Consider the following 13,387-nt stretch of genomic DNA (forward strand, 5'->3'; position numbering starts at 1 on the left):
TTGAATGATTCATCAAAAGGAAGAAAATTTACTAGGCTGTTATTTTGAGAAAAGAATTTACTTAACATTCCTTTGAGGAACGAGCTGGATTAAAACTTTTCCACATCTTCATTCTACCTCAGAGGGAAGCAAGTGTCACACTTGTCGGGGGCACTGATTTACCTAAGCTTGAAAGCAGAATGAACAGCTGAAAACAGACTTTGGTGAATCCTGCCTTCCGGAGGGGAAGGTGATATCTTAAAGGGAAAGCTCATTGCAAAAATTATTTTGTGACACCCACGGATTTGGAAATAGTAAAACAGCCTAAAAAAGTCAGATTCAGTTGAAAAGTGAGGCTTCGCACTATGGTAGTTTGATGTAAGAGATAACCTACCACACTCCGCTATTTCCAAATCACTTCGATGTCAGACCTTCCACTGCATTTACTGTACTTCTTGTTACTTATGACTGCAGGGTAAGTCCACTGAAAGGGTAGACGGGAACAAACACTACCTTGGCATCATACTCGGATCCCTCCAACTGTTCAGGGGAAGCGTACAGGCAAGTGCCCACTCTGGAGGTATGTGTGGGTGTTCCTGTAATTTGAAAAGCCAGAGATGAAGCATGGTGGGGTTAGCACTGTCTACATAAAGACCCCTGACTGAGCAGGGCACTGCAGCTCCCAAGGAAATGACAGTTGCTTTTTTTTTTAAATCTCACCTTTGCTGTTAAGTCTTTATGATTCTCTTTAAATACTGACAGCGTTCAACCATGTCTCTCTCTCTCTTTTTTTAATGCAAAAACAAACAAAAACAACCACCAAAAGAAACTTACTCTTTCCATTTCCATTGGCCCAGTCTGTGTTCTGTATGATGTCTGCACAGGCCAGGCCAAAGTCTCCTATTTTTACTTGCTGATCGGGGCCGTGAAGAAAAATATTTCTGGGCTGTAAACAAACAGAACAGGTCAACTCCACGGTGTTCTAGAATGAACAGTGAAAACGTGTGGATGTTAAGAGTTTTCAACTCAGGAGCCAATAGCCCCTCAAGAATTAAAAATGAGAGCAGTGGTTCTCAAACTCAGTCGCACATTAGCATAACCGGAGGAACTTTAAACAAATCTCAGCCGCCAAGCCACTCCCCAGACGGATTAAATCAGATTGCCTGGAGGTGGACACAGGCATCAACGTTACTTACAGTCCCCAGCTTATTCCACTAATGTAGAGCGTGCTTGTGCACAAGTGCATTTCAGCCCTGACGGAACCTCAGAGTCACCGAGAAGGTTTTAACAACTACTATCCTCTCAACAAGTCAAAGACTTTGATTATTATTATTTTTAATGAAAACACTGATTTTTTTAAAGCTCCCAGATGATCTAACATGTTAGCCAGGGTTGGGGACGGCCAGGTCACACTCTAAAGGTACACATTTCACTCTACTGAAGCAATCATCACAGACCCAACACATTTCCCGATGGAACTACCCCGAGACCAGTGGAAAACGCACCTCTGTTGGAGGTGGGGCGGAATTCCATTAAAAACTAGAAAGTGTTTAGCTTAAAAGTTAGGTCTTCTTAATGTAAATGTTTTGTTTGTATAAATTCCCTTATTTTAGCGTTGTCAGGTTTTTTTTAACAGTAGGTGAATGGGAAGAGAAAACAGAAACAATCTTAGGTACAAGATGATAATCTGGATACGCTTTTGTGACTAAGTAGAAAGTCCTGGAAACTGTGCTCCTGTATCTGGCACTATAGATACAGGAACAACACGTGAAAAAGTTTGGTTCTGATATAAAAATGCATCATCTTCACGGATACCATTCTCAACAGTTCTAGAACTGAATGGAAAGAATCATAAAGAGACTGAGACTGACCAATTCTGTAACGCGTTTGCCCTGAATTCCTAAGTCCCCTCTCGAAGTTGTACTCATGGGAAACATAACCAAGAGAGGCAGCAGGGGGCTGGTGGCTGACGGGGCCCAGGCCCTGCAAGAGGGGGCGGCGGTGTCATTCCACACCAGGCTCTACGAGGCCATCCTGAGGGAGGACTGCACCGCACTCGGGGCTCTGCTCAGAAGCCGCCCCGTCAACGAGCCCATGACCGTTCTGGCCAGCTCCACCGGCTACAGATTACTGCTGAGCCAGGTACCCTCTTCCTTGTCTCGGTCACTTTTAGAAAAAAGACGTGATGCTTCAGAAGGAACGCCACCTGATTCCTGAGGACTCACTACACCTGGCTGCCCTCACCGTGCCCGAGGCTGGATGGTCCACGCCGAGCACCTGCACACGCAAAGCCGTGTTCTGCTGAGTCTGCGACGACTCCTGCCAGGGATCACAGGGGCACTGACTGAGCAGAGACTGGGGCTCGCGTGGCTGGAGGAACATTGATCTCATCCTCTCAAACGTGCCAATGCTGATTATGTCTGTGTGCTGGAATTATTTCTCCCTTTTTTACATATACTTTTTCATTTTCTGAATTTTTATACAGTAATTATTACCCTTATAACTTAAATTTTTTTCAGAAAGTCACCCTCTGCCCTTATCTTGCAGTCGTGCTGTAAAGGCCTGTGTGTGTGTGTGTGTGTGTGTGTGTGTGTGTATAAAGAACTTGCATAAACAGCTCTGCTAATCATAGACAGAATACAAGCAGCATTAACTTTGAAACCCTAAAAGTGCAGGTTATACTACTGATACTATGACTTTGGCGAAGCCTGAAAAAACAAAACCTACTTGTCAATGACTCTCTGGGTTAATTTAAGGCCTAAGGGACTTGATAGCAATGACCATTAATTTTACACAATGAGCTCTTCACAAGAATCAACTTTCGAAGCTTTAAGTAAATTATATCTGCTGCCTTGGTAAATCTGCATTTATGTAAAATACAGATTTTTATAATATCAATATAAAATTGACTGGTTTGGGGTAATTTAAAACAGGCAAAAGGAGAATTTCAATGCACATAACAGAGAAATACTGAACCAAAGAGATGCTAAATACAATTATTTCCTTTGAAATAGCAAGCTAACACAATTATTCTAACTATATTGGGCTACTTGTAATGTATTTTTTCCCCCCAAAGCAGACGCAGTCCATCATCCCCATCTACCTGGCCGCGGAATACCGCGAGGCACAGAGTTTGCTTTGTTTGTTAGAACACGGTGCAGACCCAGAAGTAAGGTAAGTTAACTCAACAGGCGACTGTTTCTAAATGAGGACACACACGATCTGTGTTCCCTTCCCGGTCATGTCTGGACTCATCCATTCTCCATGGGCGATGGACTACAGGTTACCACGTTTGGAATAAACCAATTTCCTTACTGACTAGATGAGATCCTCTGAAAAACCGGAAATAATACAGGAACACAAATCAGTCAGCTCACTTAAAGCATCGTGAGTATTAAGCGCTCAGCAATGGTGTTGTGGCAAATTAAGTCCTGGTCACAGCCCTCAGGGAGTTTAACAACCTAAGTTAGATATGAAAAATAAGAAAATGGAAATAGGCAAGGGATTTTCTTGGAAAGAAGTTTATCTTGCTTCCCAATATATCTTCACCACCTAAACCAATGCTGACACTTCCTAAGTGCCCAATAAATACCATCTGAATGAATGGGAGAAGTACACGGTATAAAAGAGAGTCGAGCCCCAAATCCTTACCACGCTCCGGAAGGGCGCCCCCACCCCGTCGTGCTCTCACCCTGCCCCCGAGCCCCACCCCAGCTCTGCAGGTCCTCCCAGGACTGGACCATCACCTTCCCCCCCACGACCCAGAGGATTCCTCAGTACACCCTTCCCACCCTTTCTCCCCTTGAATGCGGCCTGCAGACCTCTCGAGAACTTTGCCCACTGGCCTGTTTACTTAGCTCTTTCGGATTAATGCTTCCACACCTGACTGTAAGCTCTGCAGCGTGGGGACTCTGCTGTTTCCCCACACCCCTGGTGCAGGGCTTACACTAAATCAACAGGTGATCTGAAAGTCATCTTCTAATCCCAGTGGAGCGGTCAGATGCTCATAAGAGACCTTCCCTTTTCTCTGCCACAATCAAGGAATTTTGGAGGCAATCCTGAGAGATTTCAGGAAAGGAGATGAGGGCCGAGTTGTCAAACTCTCACTCCGCCTGTGCTGGGCAGGGACTGACGATAAACTCCAGCTGCAGCCCCTGCCATCCACACACGTGAGTGAAAAGGTCAGGTAGAGGAGCAGGTGCGGGGCCGCCAGGGACTGAGTTAGCGGGCGTTCTGGCCCTTCACGGCTCACTTCTGTGGGAATCCCGGATCACACTTGAGTCCGCACAATTCTACTGACTGGCTGCTATCTCAGCACAGCCCTGAGGGGCTGTGGACACAGAGCTAACTGAGATGCAGCCTGGAAGAGGCCGCCGTCCCAGCAGGAGTAACACAGCTGACACGAGCTGCGACAGGAAGCTGGGCCCCTCCGTGCTGGGATGCATACCACTCTGTCCCCCCAAGACGCTGGGATACCCCAAGAAATTAAACAGCAATGCAGATTCTCAAACACTTCTTTAGAGTAATTACGGAGGATTATCTTAAATAAATGTTGCCTTCTTAAGTAGTAGCTCTCCGCGTCGAGCCATTCCCGCTGTGAATTGAGTGTAATCTGCCATCAGTACCTATTCCAGGGACACGAGAGGCCTCACCACGCTCCGCCTGATGCTCCTGCACTGGCCCATCGCCTCTACCACGTGGACGAAGCCAGGCAACAGAATCCAAAGGATGCTGACGGACATCCAGAACGACGCAGTCCTGTGTCTGTGCATTTTGTGCGAGCACGGGGCCCAGGTGAATGCGCGAGTGGCCGACAACTGGCGCTCCCCCCTCCATCTGGCCATCACGTACGGCACCTCCCCGGTTCTCTCCATCCTGGCCCAGAACGGTGCCCAGGTCAACGCCATGAACGAGTCCAGCATGACACCCCTGCACGTGGCTGCAGATGTACTGAATAAGGAGACGATGGAAACGCTCACTGCCCACGGGGCGAACGTCAACTGCGCCGTCTCCTCCACGGGCAACACGGCCCTGAAGCTGGCGGTGTGCACCGCGTCAAGCAAGGCCGGCCAGCTGCTGGCCGCGGGCCTGAGCTGCACCCGCCTGCTGCTTGTTCACGGAGCCCAGGTAAATACCCAGGACCATGAAGGTCAAGCCGCGATCCACGAGGTGTGTTTTGGAGGCAGAGAGGCAATAATCAATCTCTTGCTCGAATTTGAAGCCAATGTTAACATATTAACAAGAAATGGGGAATCTCCGATATATATGTACCTTCTGCGCGGTTCCAATATAAGAGACACGGCACTTCTCACCAGGCTGCTTTACCACTCTTATCCTTTGAGACTGACCAATAACCAAGGAATTCTACCTGCAGGAATCATGCTCCCAGAATTCCACCTCCTAAGGGAAACCCCAATAAAGTTATCTCAAAAACCCTTATCCCTAGAGGACAACTGTAAAAGAAACGTCAGAAATATTTATGGGGAGACATACAAACAGCACTTGAAGCGACTTCTCCCAGGGAAGATCTGGAATTCTGTATATGGTTATTATGATTTAGCTCACCTCCTGAAATAAGATCTCAAAGTTGCACAGAGCCACAGAACTTCAGTAACTCACGTCGCATTTTCTGGCTAGACGTGTACCCAGAAAATACTTAACCCATCACCTTATACATCCCAAATGTACAAACTACTGGTTCTTAAACCTTTTTCAAAAAATAAAATGATTTGCACATTAACTTTTTCTTCCTAAACAGTCTTTTAAATGCATTTTCCATGATTAAATTTTTGCCCCAAAAGTAAGTAAATTAAAACTCTCAGCCAAAGTAGTAAATATATTTTCTCTCTCTCGCTCTCTCTTTTTTTATTTTCTGGCCATGCCGCACGGCTTGCGGGATCTTAGTTCCCCAACCAGCGACTGAACCCGCACCCCCAGCAGTGAAAGCATGGAGTCCTAACCACTGGACCGCCAGGGAATTCCCTATTTTCTCTCTTTCTTGATATTCTTTTATAAAAATTGGAATAGTCATTACAGATATTTAAAACAGCAGAAAAAAATTTCCCACGTTAAATTTCTTTTAAGAGGGATAATTACAGAAACATTTTACCTCTAAGGCAGAAATGAGTATTTTTGTCAGCATGAAATACATTTAGCATCATCAGTTATATTAGTACTCAAAGCACACTTACTACCTGAAGACAGCTAGAATTTTCGAATGCCCAAAGATTACTCCTTTTAAATTCAATCTAAAGTTTTCACATTCTAGACCTATGGAACAATGATTTATACAATATAAAGGTAATGATAACCTCCGAGGTAAATAAACTAGGGTACATGATCTCATTTAATTCAGTAAACCAATACCCAAGTCATCCCTGTAAGCAGCTGTCAATGATTTAATCTTCCCCACTTACCTTTAGATCTCTGTGTACAATTCCCATGTTATGTATGTGAAATACACCTTCCACCAATTCTTGAAAAATTTTTGTTGCAACACTGGCCATAACATAAGGACCTTTAAGTTAAAAAAAAAAAAGTTTTATTTCTCTAATAGTTTTTCACTTGTTACATAACATCAAAATGTAATGAGGGGACTTCCCTGGTGGCGCAATAGTTCAGAATCTGCCTGCCAATGCAGGGGACATGGGTTCGAGCCCTGGTCCAGGAAGATCCCACATGCCGCGGAGCAACTAAGCCCATGCACCACAACTACTGAGCCTACGCTCTAGAGCCCGCGAGCCACAACTACTGAGCCCACGTGCCACAACTATTGAAGCCCGTGCGCCTAGAGTCCCTGCTCCACAACTAGATAAGCCACCGCAATGAGAAGCCCGCGCACCGCAATGAAGAGTAGCCCCCACTCGCCACAACCAGAGAAAAACCCGTGCACAGGAATGAAGACCCAACGCAACCAAAAATAAATAACTTTATAAAAAAAAAATGTAATGAAAGTAGTTATAAGTACATTAACACCTGACACCACACAACATTCAGATTGTCAACACAGTCAATACTCCACAATGGTTTCAAACCTAGAAATCAGCAAACCAAGAAGCCACTGCAAATTAGCTCCCAAGAGTCGATGGACTTCCTGTCACCAGGAAGAGAGGACCTCTCATGTCACTCAGAGCCCCTGTATTAACTGCTTTGTAAACAATTCTCAGGCATCGGGTGGCTAGATTAAACTACGTTTCAGTCCCCTTCAACCCCTGACATCTGGGGTTTAATGCTAATAAATCTGGTGTCCTGGCCCGCTGTGGATTAAACACATTATTACGAATAACAGAATAAGAAAAAAGATAAATTATGTTAGCCCAAGGGGTGAGCTTCTATTGCCTGGAAGATTTGGAATGCCGCATTTTCCAAAAATGATGGACAAATGAAGTATAGGGGCGAAAAGGTAAATGAATTAATTAATCTATTAATATCATAACATAATATGGGAATTTAGAGGGTAGAGAGGTTTGGTAAGACTAAATCAGGGACTTCCCTGGTGGCACAGTGGTTAAGAATCCACCTCCCAATGCAAGGCACAAGGGTTCGAGCGCCGGTCCGGGAAGACCCCACATGCCGCAGAGCAACTAAGCCCGTGCGCCACAACTACTGAGCCTGCGCTCTAGAGCCCACGAACCACAACTACCGAAGTCTGAGCACCTAGAGCCCGTGCTCCGAAACAAGAGAAGCCACTGCAACGGAAGCCCGTGCACCGCAACGAAGAGTAGCCCCCAGCTGGCCGCAACTAGTGAAAGCCCCCATGCAGCAACGAAGACCCAATGCAGCCAAAAATAAATAAATATATTAAATAAATAAATAAATAAATAAAATAAAATCATAAGCCTATTGTTTACCTTTGAGCACGAGAGCACCACGTGGTCCCTTCTCCCTGAATGAGCCGACTTTGTTATAGAGTTCAAACCTATTCCACACCCTCCTTTTACACTGTCTAGCATATAATTTAGGGACCTCAAGTACTTAAGACAGAAAACTCTCTGTGTGCGTGTGTGTGTGTGTGTGTGTGTGTAAAAACAATGGTTCCAGGGAATTCCCTGGTGGTCCAGTAGTTAGGACTCTGCGCTTTCACTGCCGGGGCCCGCGTTAAGTCCCTGGTCGGGGAACTTAAGATCCTGCAAGCCTCGTGGCACAGCCAAAAAGTAAACAAATATTTAAAAAATAAAATAAAAACAATGGTTCCACTACAAGTACCTCTAGTATGACCCCCCCGCCCCTGAAGTGACCAACCTGTCTGGGAAGAAATGCAAGAAGGCCTTTCTGACTTTCCCAACTATTCAGAATAACTACCTTGCTTTGGTCTGTCTTTAATTCGGTTTTCCTTTTAACTCACCTAACACATCCAAACGGTAGGCAACTGCTGGAGGATTCAGTAATCATACACAGACCTGCTCCAGTGATCGCAGTTTCCACTCAGTGCTACATCCTTTGCAGGCACTGCTTTAATCCTCACAACGACCCCATAAAATGGGGATGATCCACATTTTACAGGTGAGGATAGAGACTGAGAACTGTTAACTGACTTACCCCAAACCTCCTAGCTGGTGAGTACCAGAGCCATGACTCAAACCCAGGTGTGCCCCTCATGGGAGTGTGGGGAATGATTCACCTAAAAAATGTGATTGATGTAAAGCTGGACACACAGGGCTGGAATGCTACAAAGATAAAACTTTTTATTTTAAAACATTCTTTAAAAGAAAAATATACATCCTGCTAGCAGTATGATCCATCTCTTGCCTTCACTGTTTTGACGGGTTTATCGTACTGGATGGTATAGATTAGAGTTCTCACCCCACACTTCATTAAAGACTCATTTTCCAAACGTAAGCTTCAAGATCAACTGCACACGGGGCTGGAATGAACCCTTCTCTTTCCACAAAGATGGGCACATAGCACTATAATGCGCATGCAGCAGGCCAAGGATCCAGTTTTACTGGGCCCTAAAAATACCCCACGCACCACTTAACCATGACTGGACTGAACTGAACAAAGTCTGGCATGTTCTAATTTCATGGTAAACCGAGGGGCACTGAGGAGCTGCTGGAGAGAGACGTTATGTCTCCGTCTCCATGGGAAGCTAGTCTAAGATTCTGAGTAGGCCAACTGACCTGTGTTTTAGGCCAAATAAAGGGTTATAGTGTCACTAGGAGTGAACAGCAAATGATTAATGATCGATATTTAGTTGAGCCTTTACTTAAAATCAGGTCACTTGCATCCCCTATTTTGATCATCTACCGCAGTGAATTTCAACTGTGGCCACACATTAGAATCAACAAGAGAACTTTCACAAAAAAATAACAAAGGCCAAGCCCTATCCAAGACCAATTATATAAAAATTACTGGTGTGGTCCCAGAAAACACCCTTTTTCTAAAAAGATTTCATTTTTAAAAATAGTCTTAGATTTACAGAAAACCTGAGAAGACAGTTCCCACTTACCCCACACCCAGTTTCCCTGTCACCAACACCTTACATCAGTCTGGTACATGTCACAATGCACCGATCCTGATACAAGTCCACAGGCTATTCAGACGTCCCTAGTGTTTATCTAATGTCCTTTTTCTGTTCCAGGATTCCATCCAGGATACCACATTACATTGAGTTGTCACGCCTCTTGAGGGTCCTCTGGTCTGTGACAGTTTCTCAGACTTTTCCTGTTTATGATGACCTTGACAGTTTTCAGAAGTACTGGTCAGGTGTTTTGTAGAATGTCCCTCTGTTGGGATTTGTCTGTTTGTCTCACGATTAGACTGGGGTTATGGGTTTTGGGGAGGAAAATCACAGAGATACCGTGCCCTTCTCATAGCCTCTTATCAAGGGCACATACTATCAACATGAGTTATCGCTGTTGATGCTGACCTTGATTACTTGCTGAGGGGGTGTTTGTCACGTTTCTTCCACTGTAAAGTTATTCTTTTTTTATTGACAACATCTTTGTAAAAGTTCCCCAGGTGATTTCAACATGCAGTTAAGTTGAGAACCAGTGTTATAATATTCTACAAATATTAACCTAACAGAGTACTTCTAGAGGCTATTGTATAACTGCAGGGGAGCGGGGGGGATATGGATCTTGAAGGAGACAAACTTTTGACCACATGCCCTTCTATAAGGGTTTCTTTAAAGGTTTCTTTTTATAGAAGTATCGCATTTTCAGTCTTTTCTTTTTTTCTTGGCCACACCGCACGGCATGTAGGATCTTAGTTCCCCGACTAGGGATCGAACCCATGCCCCCTGCACTGGAAGGGCAGAGTCTTAACCACTGGACCGCCAGGGAAGTCCCAAAGTATCACATTTTCAGGTTAAAAAAATAAAACAAATATTTAAATTTTCCCTTAAAAAATGTTTAAAAGACCTTTTCTACCTGAAATCATTATACTAAATTCCAGCATAGTACTCTTAAATATCAACAAACTATGTATCTATAGCAGAAAATATTAACTTCCAAATACCTACTTATATTTTAAAAATGTGATTTTTCCCCCGATCCAAAGCACGTGGAGGCAGAAGGCGGCAGGTCTGTCTGTAGTTCCCAGCCCAGCCCTCGAACACCCACGTGGTACTTACACGCGGATTCATCCATGCTCTCCCGGCCCTGCTGGTTCCTCTCCGTGATCCAGTCCCACAGCGAGAGCTCACACAGCTGCATCTGGATGTGCAGCATCAGGTGGTACTGCACCTAGGGGGCGACACACCGCTGGCTCCCATCTGCACGATTTAGCGGACAAATGCTCCCTTGCCTGCCCTAGGCCAAGCACCAGGCTATGTGCTGTGGGCAGAGACTACAGACACAAGCCTGCCCGAGAAGCCTGAACTCTAGTGAAGGAGACAGAGGAATAAAGCAATACTTAACACAATGCGTCATGACCCAAGTGGGCAGAGGCAGGCCCGGCTGGGGTTAGGCAGGTATTAAATGGAAGAAGCTCTTGAACGTGACAGAGTCCGTGGGCCCGAAACTGTTTAGTCTGCTCTCGAGATAAACAGTTTTTAAAGCTGAAGATAAAGCATCAGGCTGGCTGTATGGTATTCTACTACTCTATGGATACCCCAGAGTGTACACACACTTTATCTGGCTTCACATAACTCATAATTTGTCTGAGAAAAAAGTAAGCAAAAATTAAGCTCACTGTAGCCCATTCAGGAAAATTTTCCAAATTTATTACAGAGCAGTGAAATGATTCTGATGAAAAGTCCCTCAAACTCAACTCCTTTATATTCAGGGAACCTACTCAAAGTTTTTTGTGTTTCATAAAAGTACAGAACCTCATATTCCTGGACAGCCAGAATTAATTCTCCGTGGGAGTGTACAGATGGTATATACAGTTTTGTGATCCCAACACGACAGGTTATGCGCAGACCCTGTTAACGTTCAAGTTTAAATACTAACACTCAGTAAGGGTGAGAGTACCAGCACATCAGTGTAATCCTAATTACTGCAATTAGGACACTGAAAGCTGACCTGGTGATCTGCCTAGGACTTGTCTCCTAAAGTCACGTTCCAAAATACAGAAAATCTTTCTGAATAAATATATTTTGATAGCATGATGCTAAACAACCACAGAAATAGAGCGTGTGTGATGCTTCCTGCTCCAGGGTGTACCTGTGAAATGCCCCCGTCAGGGAGGTCAGAAAAGGACCAGGAGGAGTTAACTAAGAGAAGGAGGGAAGACCAAATACAAGGGCCACGTGTCAGGAGGGAGCACGAGAGCAGAGACAGGGAGGAGGAGCCGGGGGAAGCCAGCTGAGGAGGAGGGCCGGCCGTATCCAATCACAGCCCTCCACACCGCTATTACAGGGAAACAGCAAATGGGCAGGTTCTGGGAGAGTCATCTACCTCCGTCTGCCCCAGCAAGTTGAAGTTTTCTTCAGAAGATTCTTCAGTGGACGCGAAGTTCTCTTCCAGGTCTGAATTATGCCGAACTGGCAGCCGACGCCCAACAGTCGATCTGGAAGACCCGTCAGCCACACCTTCTTCTTGGGGCTCAAGGGATGGTGCAAATCCACCAGCATCTCTTGTGACTACACTGGCGCTGCAGTTCACCAATCTATTATTCTGATTTTCAACGCCAGATTCTCCCAAGGATTTTTCTTCTTCTGGGGTGAATTCGGCAAAGATAATGAATGAGCTGTTACTTTCATCACTTTTAACATCACACTGATCTCTGGAGGCCAAAAAAAAACAGTAACGATAAAAACCAACGTAAAAAAAGATCCAGAGTACCTCAACTGTTCCTTCAAGCCTGTATGAACCTGACTGGTAAACTCCTGACAAAAGAGACAGCCAATCTGTCTAGCAGCAGCATTTACTTAAAAACACTGACAGGAAATACCTGAGAGGAGGAAGAAAATAACTTAACATTTTTGTAATGAAAATAAGCAAAAAGAAAGTCTAAAACACTCCTGAGCTCCTAGTTGTAAAAGGCAAAGGTGACCCAAGGCAGGTGACTGGAGGTAACGTCCAGGGCGTGAAAGGACACGGCAGCCCACGTACCTGGGGTCCTCCTGGTCAGAGATCACTTCCAGAGATGGCAACTGAATAGAAATTCTATCTGCTGAACAGAAACAAAAGGAAATCTTCAAGCAGCCCAGTTTTCTAATTTATAGTCAAAGGCAGAGCTAAAATACATAAGTAAGACCAAATGAGACAACAAGTTAAAAATGTCACGACCTTCTGGCAAAATGCAAATACACCAAGCTTATTCAAATGACTGGCAGATTTTAGAAAAGACAAAAACAGAGCTGTTCAACTATGCGAGGGCTCATCGAACCTTCCGTACAGGAACTGACAGTAAATATTTCAGGTTCTGTGGGCCCTAGGGGACTCTGCTGCCACTACTCAACTCTGCTTTCGTACTGCAAAAGCAGCCAAAGATAACACACGCGAGCAAGCCTGTGTTCCAATAAACTTTACTGACACTGAAATTTGAATTTCATATAATCTTTACAAAATAATTCTTCCTTTGATTTAACTCTTTAAAAAAAAAAAATTCTCAGCTTGTGGGGTGCACAAAAACAGACGTAGGCCTGGTGTCACCCACGGGCCGAAATTTACCAACGCTTCAACTGTTTCATCTGAAACCGCTCACCTTGCCTTTGGGCCACGTGAACATGTTCTATCCAGGCAGTGTGATAGCCGACAATATTAGGATGCTGAAGACCAGCCAGCACCTTAACTTCCCGTAGTACCTGAAGAAGAAACATACTTAGAGCTGGTTTTTACTTACAAATTTGTTAAATGTTCATGGTATTAAATAATACTTGTTCCCTCTGTACGAGGAATCTAGACTGTGTTAAAATAATGGGAATACTTTTGTGAGAGACAAATGCAGTTGTTATAGCAACTAAATAACTTACATGCATATAGCACTTTACACTTTTCATGGCTCATATATAATCATTCCC

General features: G+C 44.6%; 2 protein-coding genes across 5 annotated transcripts in view; one reads left to right on the top strand and one right to left on the bottom strand.

The window, feature by feature from the left end:
• Positions 1 to 13,387, bottom strand: part of EIF2AK1 (eukaryotic translation initiation factor 2 alpha kinase 1) — a 30,364-nt gene that overhangs the window by 3,777 nt on the left and 13,200 nt on the right. For 3 of the 4 annotated variants that reach the window (XM_059896245.1, XM_059896249.1, XM_059896248.1), the window contains exons 7-13: positions 13,072 to 13,171; positions 12,477 to 12,537; positions 11,820 to 12,147; positions 10,553 to 10,664; positions 6,396 to 6,496; positions 814 to 925; positions 493 to 575 (exon numbers count right to left, since the gene is read on the bottom strand). In XM_059896245.1, coding sequence (XP_059752228.1) covers positions 493 to 575; positions 814 to 925; positions 6,396 to 6,496; positions 10,553 to 10,664; positions 11,820 to 12,147; positions 12,477 to 12,537; positions 13,072 to 13,171 — 897 coding nt within the window. The remainder of the gene's footprint in view (positions 1 to 492; positions 576 to 813; positions 926 to 6,395; positions 6,497 to 10,552; positions 10,665 to 11,819; positions 12,148 to 12,476; positions 12,538 to 13,071; positions 13,172 to 13,387) is intronic. The other variant, XM_059896246.1, reaches the window with a different exon arrangement.
• ANKRD61 (ankyrin repeat domain 61) lies at positions 1,896 to 5,662 on the top strand. The gene is made up of 3 exons (XM_059896283.1): positions 1,896 to 2,121; positions 3,056 to 3,153; positions 4,614 to 5,662. Exons 1-3 carry the CDS (start codon positions 1,906 to 1,908, stop codon positions 5,554 to 5,556), a joined length of 1,257 nt encoding a protein of 418 aa, XP_059752266.1. The 5' UTR covers positions 1,896 to 1,905; the 3' UTR covers positions 5,557 to 5,662.

Source organism: Balaenoptera ricei, chromosome 15 (assembly GCF_028023285.1).
Source record: "Balaenoptera ricei isolate mBalRic1 chromosome 15, mBalRic1.hap2, whole genome shotgun sequence".
In the NCBI taxonomy this organism is placed as follows: Eukaryota; Metazoa; Chordata; class Mammalia; order Artiodactyla; family Balaenopteridae; genus Balaenoptera; species Balaenoptera ricei.

Bases quoted from the DNA above. Each gene is read 5' to 3' on its own strand.
- ANKRD61 (XM_059896283.1), top strand. From the start codon at position 1,906: ATGGGAAACATAACCAAGAGAGGCAGCAGGGGGCTGGTGGCTGACGGG. The intron at 2,122-3,055 runs GTACCCTCTTCC...TTCCCCCCAAAG, and splicing joins ACAGATTACTGCTGAGCCAG to CAGACGCAGTCCATCATCCC. The intron at 3,154-4,613 runs GTAAGTTAACTC...TACCTATTCCAG, and splicing joins GGTGCAGACCCAGAAGTAAG to GGACACGAGAGGCCTCACCA.